The following is a 12,529-nucleotide window of genomic DNA, read 5'->3' as shown; positions in this document are numbered from 1 at the left end:
TTTTCCAAGTCATGTGTTTGGGATGTGTGCTTGAAAAGTGAGAAGATAGAACCAGATGCACGCTTGAAGGCAAACTGAAATGGTCTTTCTTTTCCTTTTTTTTTTCAAGTGCAGCTAAGTGTAGAATGGTTACACAGTGACGATGCAAGCTATTTGAAATAATAATAGATTGGTGTCAATTGCTTGTTTTTTTTCTGTTATAGGTGTTGACGAATCAAAATACGATCAGAGACAATGACAACTGCTCAACTGACTGACTAGACATTAAACTTAATTCTCAAAAATTTTGTTGGCAAAACACAACTCTACATCACATTGCATCTTACACACTGCAGTTTAACATGGCACTGAGAATTTCATGTGTTTAGGACAACACCAGTCTCCATTCCCTCCAAACAAATAAGGAAAGTTGCTTCCCTTAATGTACAACTGGAGATACAGTATACTATTTAAAGAACAAACTATAGTTTTATGGATTCCCTTTGCTGTCCTCTTCATTTGTCTGGTCTTTAGACTGGCACAAACCTATGACCCCTGGGCTGAATTAGGTCAATACTATCCATAGTGTTGTATGATTCACAATGTCAGAAACAGTGGATACAACCAAGGAAGGCACATTGCCGGGAAATTGACAGATGGTCAAATCACAGGGGGGTGGGACTAAGCGAAATGTCACGGCATTGAGGGCCATAATGGAAGATGACAGTGACCCTGAAGAGGTGGGGGCATCACGGCATCATCTGAAAAGGTGAAAGTTAAGAACCATGGCGAGAGCATATGGCACTGGACGCGGCCATTTTAGTATTGTGTTTGTGTAGTGACTTTAGCATTCAGCGACTGAGGTTATCCAAGCACACCTCCCAATGTCACCCCCTTCTAATGTTTCTATACAGTGGGACAGCTATAGTGTATTTGTATCCCTTGGCCTACTTTCTGTGGGCAGTGGCTGGATGCGGGCCAGCAGGAGCAGTGCTGAGTGAAGACTGGCTTCATGTGGGCCGCTCTGGGACAGTGAGGATAGAGGCGCTCTCTGAGATGGGACAGGAGGCTGAGGGATAGTGTTTTTGCTGAGTGGATTTTAACCCCTGTTGAGTGGCTGCTTTTCCATTACTGGCCAGCTGTCCGGCGGAACAAAAACTAACTCTCCACGGCCGTAAAAATGCATGCACCAACTCATACTGTCTTACAGAAACAAAGAGGATGAAAGATGACTGTGCTAGGGCTTGAATCATGTGGAATACAAAGATTTACAGCAGTATCGATATGGGAGATTGGTGGCTGAGTGTTTTAGTGCTCTCGCTTCACAGCAAGAAGGTCGGGGAGCTATGACATAACATATATAACATATGAAGGCGATTTAGCTTGAGAAACAAGTGTAAATGGTGTTTTGCAAATTGAGGAAAGGGGTGTTGCAGTTTTAACCCCCCAGCTAATACTTATCTGAGGCAGTCACATGTTGCTCACGCCATCTCAAATTTACACGATGCTGTAAATATCCCACAACCCACTGATGCAATGGGCATGAAACCGTGAGATTGTACTGAATTGTGGGATCCTAATGCAATGGGAGTTTTAATCTAATGCTAAATTGCTTACAAAATACTGATCACTCTCCTCATAAAAGGAATGGCACAAAGGGCAACAGTTGAGCAAAAGGCTGAATTGTATTGATCATTTTTCTTTCTTCCTTCAAACTACATGTTGAGGGTTCTGTGCGTTCATAAAGAATTTAGCACTCGACTATTTTTAGACTCCACAGTGAGAACTCCTGCACTGAGCTGCGTTTGTCAGAGTGAAGGCAGTGAACCATGAACATCCAAGGCTGTCAGGCTTGCTATGAATTTAGAAGCCATTTAAATGCTGCTCTACATACTGTATGAACTCGCATGTTTCCAGTTACATAAGAATGGATGCTCTACTCAAACAACAATGCCCTGATTTATTTGTATAAGCTCCTCAGTCATACAGGGGTCATACTGTCGACTGTACTAGTTGAAGAATATACTGTAGATGACAGCTCAAGAACCTCCAAGGCCAGTTGCAATTTTATCTTAAAATGTAGTAGAAACAGGCAAATTGGGCCAAGACATCAGCATCAGTTTGACAAGAGCCAGATTTTGGAAGATAGATGGATGTCTACTGCGTTTAGTTTGAAACGCGCACACCTGGAGAAACTAAATGAGGTACGGCAAAAGATCCAACTATCCAAATTATTGAGGAAGTGAAGGATATTTGCTAGAAATGTGTCAAACCTTTTTGTGAATCAGACAACCCCCGTCTTCTAAAGGGTAAAGGCTCTTCAAATTCACAACTCAATCCCTGTTTCTCTTTGTTGTTGACGCCATCTTCACTGTATTATGATCCTGACTCACGACCCTTATATGGATGTATTGCTTCAAGATTGCTCCAGGATTAGCTTACCCGGGGTCCATTCATTCACAAAACCCATAAACTACAGGAGAACTTTGGCAGCCTCCGAGCGGCTGTGGCTGTGTGCTCACTATTGTGTGGATGTGATGTATTGTAAAAGGTGGATTATTCATGGTATACTGCTAGACCACCCGTGTTCTTTTCATAATGGAGAGGAAATCCTCCAGGGTGCCGTGGCTCATTTAGGCCTCTGCCCTCCGCTTTTGTGTGTGTCATCCACTGCATCGACGGAGAGTGTGCTCAGTGTCTGGTTCTTTCAGGAGCGGAGTGCAGCGCAAGGGCAGCTCCGTCTCCTCACACCAGCGCTCGCTATTGTACACCGCACACAGGGAGCCTTTTGTCGGGCCACAAGACAGTCCAGTGTCAAGATAAGGATATGACAGTGGTCCTTGCTGTAAAAAATGACAAATCTTCCAGCCTGGCACTGTTGGTGTGTAGAAAGAAAAGAAACAATTTGAGAGGGACACAATCTCATAGTCTGCTTGGTCTTTCTGGTGTTACAGTACCTCTGGTTCAGCTTCCCCCCACTGTCCAAGACACACAGGTTTTAGAGAAATTAGTGACACTAAATGGGTTTAATTAGTAATAGAGAAATGTATCCTTCATTTGACCCATCTTTCATCTACTGCCTCAATGCAATCTGTAGAAGCAGTAGACCCTTCTCATGAGATTTCTATTTGGACAGTACTTGGTTTTTCCTTTATGGAGGGATTTGCCCATGGCGTATGATTAGGTTGAAATTATTTCTATATTTAACATAGTGCCTTAATAATAGAGTGGATGTTAGTCGTATGTTGTTGTGTTGTTGTCCACCCTTGTAGCTTGCAATCCTTGCCTCTGTCAAGGTGCACTGTAAACACCTCAGAATGAATTGGGATGGACTGCAATAAAAAACAGTATGTGTAAGTTGTCCCTTGGTATTAGTTTGTGCTTCCCGTGTTTGGTCATTGAGTCCTGCTGTTGTAGCTTCCCATATTTATTTCCAATGTTCTTTGGCAGCTGGAAACATGCATTCCTCTATTTCCCATGCACCAAATGACTTTTCCAAACAGACTGTATAGAGTACAGTAGATGTTCTGGTATGCAGAGTATGCCGAGCACATTGAATCTCATGTGATTGTTATTCTACACAATACAAGGAAACATAACATTGACTTTGAATGTAACCCTGCTGTTATTTGTTCTGTCTTGCAGATCATGCCCCCCAGATAGCAGCCCGGTCCTCCTCTCCCCCTCCCTGTCCCCTGGCCCCTCAGCAGCACCACTGCCGCCTGCGTTAGCGCCTCCATCATGCCGCCCAGGAAGAGGAACCGGCCGGGCCTGGGCATTCTGTGCTGCTTCGGGAGCAGCGAGCCCCCGGAGATCAACCTGAAGGACAGTGTGCCCCTGCAGCTGCTGGAGTTCAGCGCGCCCATGCCTCCGGCCGAAGAGCTGCACGCACGCTTCTCAGAGCTGGTGGTGAGTAAAAAAAAAAAAAAAAACGACAAACAAACCATTTTTCTGCCACTGAATCAATCCGTCAAATGCATATCTCAGTCTTGTGACCTTATCAATGATTTTATTGTTAACAGTTCAATAATCAAAAACTTCTACTGACTGAATCTAGCCTTGTACACAGTAACTACATAGGTGAAACAGAAGCTCCTGGAGAAACGTGAAAAGCAGGACGGAAGTGCGTCTGATAGTACACAAACAATTTAGCAAGTGAAGTACAGTATAGGTAGGTACAGTAGGGACCATGCCACAGTTTGCAGCCAGATTGGGAAAAAAAAACATTCAGTGGACTCTACAGAGCAATTAAATAATTGGTACATTAGATTTTTTAGGTCTATACAGTGGTCTATACGCTTTGGAATTTCTCACATTTCTGCCCCAGTGTCTGCTTAAACTAGTACCACCCAAACAATTGCAAGTTGTCATATTGTTATAGGCCATAACATGTAAACATTCACAGGACAGGGAGTTAAAGTAAGTGAACCCAGGAATCTTGCTGAACTGCAACGGTTTTGTAAAGAGGAATGGTCCAAGATTCATCCTGATCGTTGTGAGCATCTAATCTGCAACTACAGAAAGCAGTTATTGCTGCAAAAGAAGGGTCAGCCAGCTATTTAATACAAGGGTGCACTTACTTATTTCACGCTGTTGTGAATGTCTCAGGTTTTTCTGCAAAATTGCTGGGTTGCAGGTGACATCACAGCATTCTAAAGGCCTATACTATTATACAGAGGAAATGATTTTGTTTTTGAGGAAATTGTTGGTCTTGTATAGAGAGATCATGGACCCATTGACTGATATTAATGATCTTTTTTTTTAATTCATATATTTTCTTTTTAGCTACGACTTGGGGAAGTGTAATGCTGTTGTAATGCTCTAGTTGCAGATTAGACATGCTCAACAATCAGCAAGAATCTTGGACAAAACTGGTGCAGTTCAGCGAGATTCCTGGGTTCACTTACTTATTTCACACCTTCCTTTGAATGTTTACATGTTATGGCCAATAAAATTATGAAAAAATATAAATGTTTATACTCTTTTTATGTCTAAATACTATAAAGTTGATGTTTCTGAAAGCTACATCACAGTGCCTTCCTATCTCCTATTGGGATCAGAGCTGTTGGCGCAGTGTGCTGGCTTGTACCTCTGCGAGATTGGCCGTGTTGGCATGTGCCCATGGTGTGCAGAGGGATCAGAGCACAGCTGTCAGACTCCACTGCTTTGGCTTTCAGAACAGGGCTTTGCTGTTTCTGTCTCCTCATTCACCCACTTCCTGTCTCTGTTTGTCCTAAACAACCTCATTACTCACTTTTCTCTGGTACCAATATGTCCAACAGCTCCTCTACAGCCCTGCTTCAGGGTTAGGGTTAAACTGTCCGGTTTGGGGAATGCTAAAGGCTAAGCACCTGCAGGAAATATCACTCTTCACTCCTGACAGTATCCATTCTGAGGATTAGCAGAAGTTTCCCCTGGGACTAAAATTATTTACCTTCATCACGGCAGATGTTTTCCCCTATATGTACGGATATACTGTAGCTAATTGTTCCAAAGTTAGCCATATCTTTGCTTTAAATTAAGTTATTTTGCTGCATGTCCTTTATTTTCTGTCAAATTGTGTCTGTACAACATCTAAATATAGGCTGGGAGTAGATCTGGTTTAGGCTCAGTTTAGTTTAGTTTTTTTTGTCTTGCTCTTGTCATGCTTTGTTGAATATATTGTTAATGCCAAAGAGAAACCACACCACGCTGGCAGTTTCAATACTGTGTATTTCAGCACTACTTATCCGATCTAAACTGTAAACAGATGAAGGGCCAAGTTATAGGATCCCTCTCTGATTCCAAACCTCTTAACTTGCAGATTTTCGACCCGGGGGAGAGAGGATTTGGATCTGAGTGTGGCCACATGTTGCAAATAGATTATTATCCACATAGACAAATACTGGTGATGGCTGAGTTTATTTTGTGGCGTCGTCTTATCAAATGTATCGCCGTTGGCTAAAATGCTATTGATAGAAAGATTGTCATAGGAAATATCTGACCCCGCTTTAACTTGACAGTTTGATTCATGTCTGCTCCTATTGGAAACTAATTATGTTCCCCAATGTCACTGCAACTATTGTGTTTAAAATGGTGCCTTAAGGCCAAAACACATATTTAATGGAGGAATTGGCCACTAAACAGTAACATTAATAATGTGTGTAGGCATACTATTTAAGTATAACAGTGTAGAGTTAGCACATTGTGAGTAGTGTCGTCAAAGCCACTGAGAAGTCGAATCATTTTAGCAATCGATATGAGTTCAATCCCTAAAAGATTTTAAAACGAGATGGTGCTATTTCTAGACAAAGTTGTCCAAAAATGCAAAACCACAATCCTGATTTTGTGAACGCTGTCTTCATGCGCTGCAGCGACAGAAATTCTGAAAGAAATAAGTGAAGATTGAGTGTTTCCGTGGCAACTGCAGACAGGGTTATTGTTATGAGAAGAGATTTTAAGGAGGAGCATGAGACTGAATGGAGCCTGTGGAGAGAAAACGACAGATCTGGGCCAAACGGAGGAGTAAACCACCTCCATGTGTCTGGGTGCCCATAATAGGACAACCACTGTATGAAGACGCGTAGCACAGTGTAGCATTAGCCCAAACTGCTAATAACAACAAAGTGCAGTCAAGGGTCGGGAAGCTGTCAGTCTATTCGTATCCCTGCACCTCCACTTTAGATTCGGAAATTTGGAAAGACTCTAAAAATATTGTGCACATTTTAACTAAGTTCATCAAATGAATCTGGAAGCAATTTCTTTGCGATCACAGTCAATCACAGACCACATCTAACAATCCCTTTAATTCAACTGCACATTTAGAGTCAGCCACATCATTTCCTAACAGCTAGCATGTTCTGTTTTATGAATTGGAATCTGAAAGAAACTTGTTGCCCTCAGAGAAGTCTATGGCTTGGCTTTCTGTCTTTAACAATGGCAACATTTACTATTCCGTTAATTTCTAAAAACCAAAGCCCACAGTTAAAGTTTGCTGTTTTGTTGTTGGTAGCTGGTAAACCATAATGGTTGGTACAAAGAAAGTCCGAGGTTGCATCGGGACATGGAGCTCACAACTTCTCTGATACTTACTATTCCGATTACATCAATTGGCTAAAATGTGCCACATTTTGGATATGACTTGTTATGGTTCTAAATGGAGTTTGTACAGCCCAAAGAGATGACAATATCAGGCAGTTTAAACGATCCAACCGTATCTTTCGCTTCTTTACCCACTGAAGATGTGATTATAATTGGAGATGAGAAAGCATTATTTGTTCTGGCCAAATTGGCACTGCAGATGGTAGTTTACTAGGCCAACAGCTGGCGGGGACACTAGTTGACTTTAGATTAATTTGCTATGCTTTTCCTCTGTGCTGCCCATCTTTACTTGTGATCTGCTTTGTCTGTCTGCCTCTTGGCCTTCGCTGAAGTGTTGCGCCGCTGCCTCTGTCTCGCAATTTGGACCAGTTTTAATCCATGCGCTCTGGGCAGTGCTCCAGCTGTTCGTTGTCTGTCACCGGTTATTCCCAATGACTCCCAATCACACTTTGTGGCCTCGCATAAAGTTAGCACCAGAAGATGTGATGATAAAATGAGTCTGATTTTCCTGGAAGATTACTTATTGAACATAAATCCTCTACTGGGGTCAGACAGGGTTTTAACTTAAGTATTAAACCTATTGCAAAATAAAAAATGATTGGGAATTTCCTAGAGTTTCCTTCCCAGTGCATGCACTAGTCAATTCCTTTCTGTTTCCCTCTTATTCTTTCGCCGCCAGCCACTTCATTCTCAGTGTCCTGGGCCGAGTTCACCCGAGGATTTTTCAAGAACAACGTAATGAATCATCAAATATGCTTTTACCAAGATCTTGCTCTGGTGTTTGACTCCGGTATTTTCAATATATATGCAGTCAGCTGACCTCAATGTTTAAGCACACAATGTTAATGAACATGCAGTAATTATCCAATAGGAGGCTCTTACCGATTTGCTTAGTTAAATTCATGTATATATTGCCAAGATCCTAAAGTTCTCGGTTTCTAAAGTCATCTTGATGATTTATTTATCTTTAAATCCAAAATGAGTTACAGCATCTTCTAAGGCAATAATGTCCACTACAGTTTCCTCTAAGCTCCTCTGTGGCTTCCGATGACTTCCTGCCATCTCACTCGTCTTCCCTTTCACTTTCCGTCCGGCCTCTAGACAGCTACAGGATACAGTCTCGGTCTTTTGTCATTGAGAGGAAGGAAAGACATTTAAATGGACTCCACGCACGAGATGTCATTCCTGGACCACACAGAGACGTTTCCTTCTAACGCACTTTCCCATTTCACACCTTCTCAATCGGCTGTCACACCTAATCCCACTCCTGTGTCAGACGCTCGCACCTACCCATTTACCGTCAGTCTTTTCCTGTCGACCAGTTAGAGTTCAAGTGACAGGTTTCCTTTGGACATGGATTGTAAAGAGTAGGCATGCTTGACATTTTAGTTTACTGGCAACGCATTAACATAAAGGTTAGGGAAAAAATGTGAAGTATGTTTAAATACCCCAAATGATAGAAATCTCAATCTCAAACAATTTAAAACTTACACTCACAGCATGCAAAATCTTATGTACGTAAAACAGTTTTTGTAATTTTGTTCCATTTAAAGCAGTACTAAGTAATGTGTTAAATCCTTTCCGTAGTCCCACTGGGGGTAATACAAGAGTTAATGGTATGATTGGGGGGTCTTTCATCTTCTCCTGGTGTCTCTGGCCAGAAAACCACCCTTACAGCTTTCCCTGCTCCGACCCGGAGCCCCAATACACACTAATGGTATCACGAAGAAGAAGCTAGCAGGCTAACGGGCAAAGCTAGCTGCGGCCTAGCGCCACTTAAACAGTATTTACAGCCAAGTTTGAGTGAAAAAAAAAAAATATCTCCATGTACATTATCCCTCTCTCTCTTCATCTTTTCTGTCAGTGTAGTATTTACTCTCACAGACAATTACTGAGTAAAAAAACGCAAGAAGAATGTAAGTATTTTCCTCCCCCTACAGCAATGTCCTAATGTGTAGAATGAACTCAGACCTATTCACCACAACTGCCTCTAAAATCCTGCACTGTCACTCAAAAAGGTGTTAATTCGGATCCGAAGTGCTGTCATGCATGAGCTTAATATAGAACCTGCAGTTATGCGCAAGACCTGAGGTGGCAGTAGTGAGTATAAAAATGGCCAACTTCCATCTAGTCCCTTTTTAATTTGCAATTTTATGGAAATGCAATTGTGTATATATGCTGTGTAAAAAAAGGTTCATTAATGCTGTTAACCGTTAATCCAATATTTTATTTTATTTTGTTATTTAATATTATTTAATATTGTGCAGTCCTAATTAAAAGGATTCTTTTGTGGCAAGAATGATAATTTCCCCCAATCTCAATTTCTGATATTGGAGCAGGCCAGAGTCTTGGATGTTTCCAATTGGACAGTTTTGTTCACGTGCTCGACTTCAATGAAAAACTGTACAGTGATTTTCTTTTCTTCGGTTTTGACCGCCTGTTCTCTCCCGTCATTCGAAGTAATAGCTCAGTACAGTGTTTCAATAGGCACTGGATCGAGAAACCTGACAAAGCGTCCATAGGCTAGGCCCGTCAGCGGCAGCAGGTGTAACAATATTAGCTTTGGTTTATGGGAGTTCTTCATTGGAGCGTGCTGGCGGAGGAGCACAGGGCCACATCAGAGACTTCTACACAGTTAAGCCAACGGGAATTTGGTTTTGTTTTGGAAGATTATGGGGCGGACTGCATGTTTCTTGGATGTTGGCTCGGTCATGAGGACAGGCCATGTGATCCAGATGTTATACCTGACACAGCATGGAAGGGAAAGAAATAGGTGTTGCGTTACATAAGACACAAAAATGGGGGCGTCTGTCTCCATTTGACATTTTACCCTAAAACTTGTAGTTTTCTTGACTGCATACATTAGTCTGACCTGCCATTCATTTGTTGGCTTCCTGTTCTCACTATTTTGCTGGTTAATGGCACTATTCTCTGAACACACCTTAAATCTTATATAAAGCCTTATGTAATGTTGGATCCATTTCTGAGTGGAATTTCCTCTGTTAAAACATCTTCCTGCTGTGGTGCTGCTGCTGTTAACTACACTTTGCAGATGCCTAAAACCTCATTCCACTGCTGATGTGTATCTTTCGCTCAAGTATGTCCATTCCTTATAGAGACAAAATTGAGGACTTTGCAGGGGTTATATGGAGTGAAAACTGTGGGCTCAGCTACATCTGCTTCACATTGAAACATCTCATACTCGCATAGTATCACGTCCTATCAGAGGCAGTATCTTGGACAACGGGCAGCAGGCCAAGGATGTCCATGGGCAATACCAGATTTACGGTTTATGTCCTGGTCTGAGGACATGGTCCAATATAAAGCTGAAGTTTGCATCAGAGTAACTATTAGATTAAACTCACACAGCAGCACTATTGACAGTTAAAAATGGAGTGGTTTACAAAAGCACACAAGTAGCTCATGGTTTGAGCCCAATAATTGAATGCACAGCACACATCTGAAGAATGCTTTGAAACAGGATTGGGAAGCCCTCTCATCAATTTTTTTTTTTTTTTTTTTTTTTTTTTTTACATTCACACTCTTCCCGTTTTCATTTCACCCGAAGCCACAATAAGGCTGTCGCTGGCTGTCCTGCTGAAAGGGGTGAGGGATGATGTCATTGTTCACAGTGTGGGGATACTTGGAATGCACCCCGTTCAGATGAATGAAAGAAGTCCATGTGATTCCAATGGCCAACCTCAGGGGACCCCCTCCTCTGGCACCAGTAGCCATCTCCATCGAGGGGCCCTGGGGGCCCTCACTTCTGTCTGACGTCATTTTACCACCACCATTATGATGAGATTAGTGTGAGCTGTTCACAAAGCCCTGCAGCAGCATCTTATTCTCTTTTTATGCTCTGCTCTTTAACATCTATGCTTCTATACTCTATTTCTCTCACACTTCCTTTACTGCTTCCCTCTCTTTTCTCTGGCCTAAATCCTGATTTATCCTTCGTTTTACTTTTCCACTGTGGTACACACAGTCTTATTTCCTGGGCTCATATGCATTTCAAAAGGTGCTGAGGCTCCTTGCACCAAGCTGCTGAATTGAGGAAAGCACTGAAGTGAATATTAAAACACCTAGACTAGTTTGTTCAATTTACTTGGTGCTTGTCAATCGTGAGGAGGGTTGTACCATGAAATGGAATGACCACATTCATAATAACGTCTCCAGCTTCTGCTCATTTGATGTTTTTTCATGTTGTGATTTGGTTTTTTTTGGCTAGTCAAGGTCATAAATGAACGCTCTCATGCACAATCTCACTGAATTAATAATGAATGGCTTTACCAAACAAAATGTGTCTTACAGTTAAACTCTTGTCTTGCAGGATGAGCTGGATCTCACAGACAAGAATCGAGAGGCCATGTTTGCACTGCCTGACGAGAAGAAATGGCAAATTTACTGCAGCAAAAAGAAGGTAAGCTTGTCTCATTATAAAGTGCCCAAGTATCACTATCTGGCTGACCTTGTGTCGACCGCATCATTTTGAACCACAGCGAACCCGCTTTCCAGCAACCAATTTCGTGCGTTGACAAAAACAGTTCAACTCTCATTTTGCCACTTTAGAATTTCCCATCTACCGCCTCAGTTTTGGAACAAGCCATTTCCTTTTTCGCTGTGCAATAATTGTACCGCGACGAGGCACTCGAGCACTCCCATTCACCCCAATATTGTGCCAAAACCTCTCCTGTTGCTCCACCACAACAGCCTCGCATCTCGCTTTGCGGTCACATCCTCACCAGCGAGTGACCCTGTGCACGGAGAACGAAGGTAATTCAGCCCGCGCTGTCATTCAAGAGCTAATTGGATAAATGGCTGTAAACCGTCCCCTGTGGTTTCACATTGGAAGCAGTATCTCTGATTTGGAGTTTCAAGGCAGACACAAACATCAAGATCTACCCTGACAACCATTTCAAATAGAGAAAATACACTGCGCCTTATGGGCCCACCTGGTTCATAAAATTGTTTAGAGGAATAACAAGGCAGCAACGGAAGCCAGACTCCTTCGAATGGTTTACAGTGTAATGAAATACCAGTAAAAATAATAACCAAGGGAGGTATATTGTTCCCATGAATACATTAAGATGTGTGATTCTTGTATAACTTGCATAGCATAAACAGAAACTTCAATTTTGAGTAGTGCGTTTGCTTGCACATGGGAGCCCACATAAAAGATGAACATGACTCCACCATCAGTTATTTAATATTGGAAATGACCGCAAATGTTTATAGGAACCCTCAGAGTTGTAGCAGTGGTGAAAATAAAATAGAAAAAACCTGGCGACACTTTGGACTGATTGGAGCCATGCTGGTCTGTTGCATGAGCCTCTAAGGGGTCAAGCGCAGGATATATTTTGTTGGTTGCCCTCTCCATCTTTCACAGTCAGAAATAATTTCCTCTGTAAAGCTAAGGTGAAAAAGCTCACCAATTCTCGCGCCAGGAAAGTGAGAGCAAGCAGGGAGAGGC

The 12,529-nt window shown here is 42.2% G+C and overlaps 1 protein-coding gene across 5 annotated transcripts in view; it reads left to right on the top strand.

Annotated features, from left to right (window-relative positions):
• The window catches only part of daam2 (dishevelled associated activator of morphogenesis 2), a 73,413-nt gene that overhangs the window by 26,526 nt on the left and 34,358 nt on the right, over positions 1–12,529 (top strand). For all 5 annotated transcript variants that reach the window (XM_079573300.1, XM_079573303.1, XM_079573301.1 and 2 more), the window contains exons 2-3: positions 3,625–3,888; positions 11,390–11,479. In XM_079573300.1, coding sequence (XP_079429426.1) covers positions 3,721–3,888; positions 11,390–11,479 — 258 coding nt within the window. In that variant the 5' untranslated portion in view covers positions 3,625–3,720. The remainder of the gene's footprint in view (positions 1–3,624; positions 3,889–11,389; positions 11,480–12,529) is intronic.

Source organism: Gobius niger (genome assembly GCF_951799975.1).
Source record: "Gobius niger genome assembly, chromosome: 16".
Classification (NCBI taxonomy): domain Eukaryota; kingdom Metazoa; phylum Chordata; class Actinopteri; order Gobiiformes; family Gobiidae; genus Gobius; species Gobius niger.
This window is presented reverse-complemented; position numbering and strand designations above follow the sequence as displayed.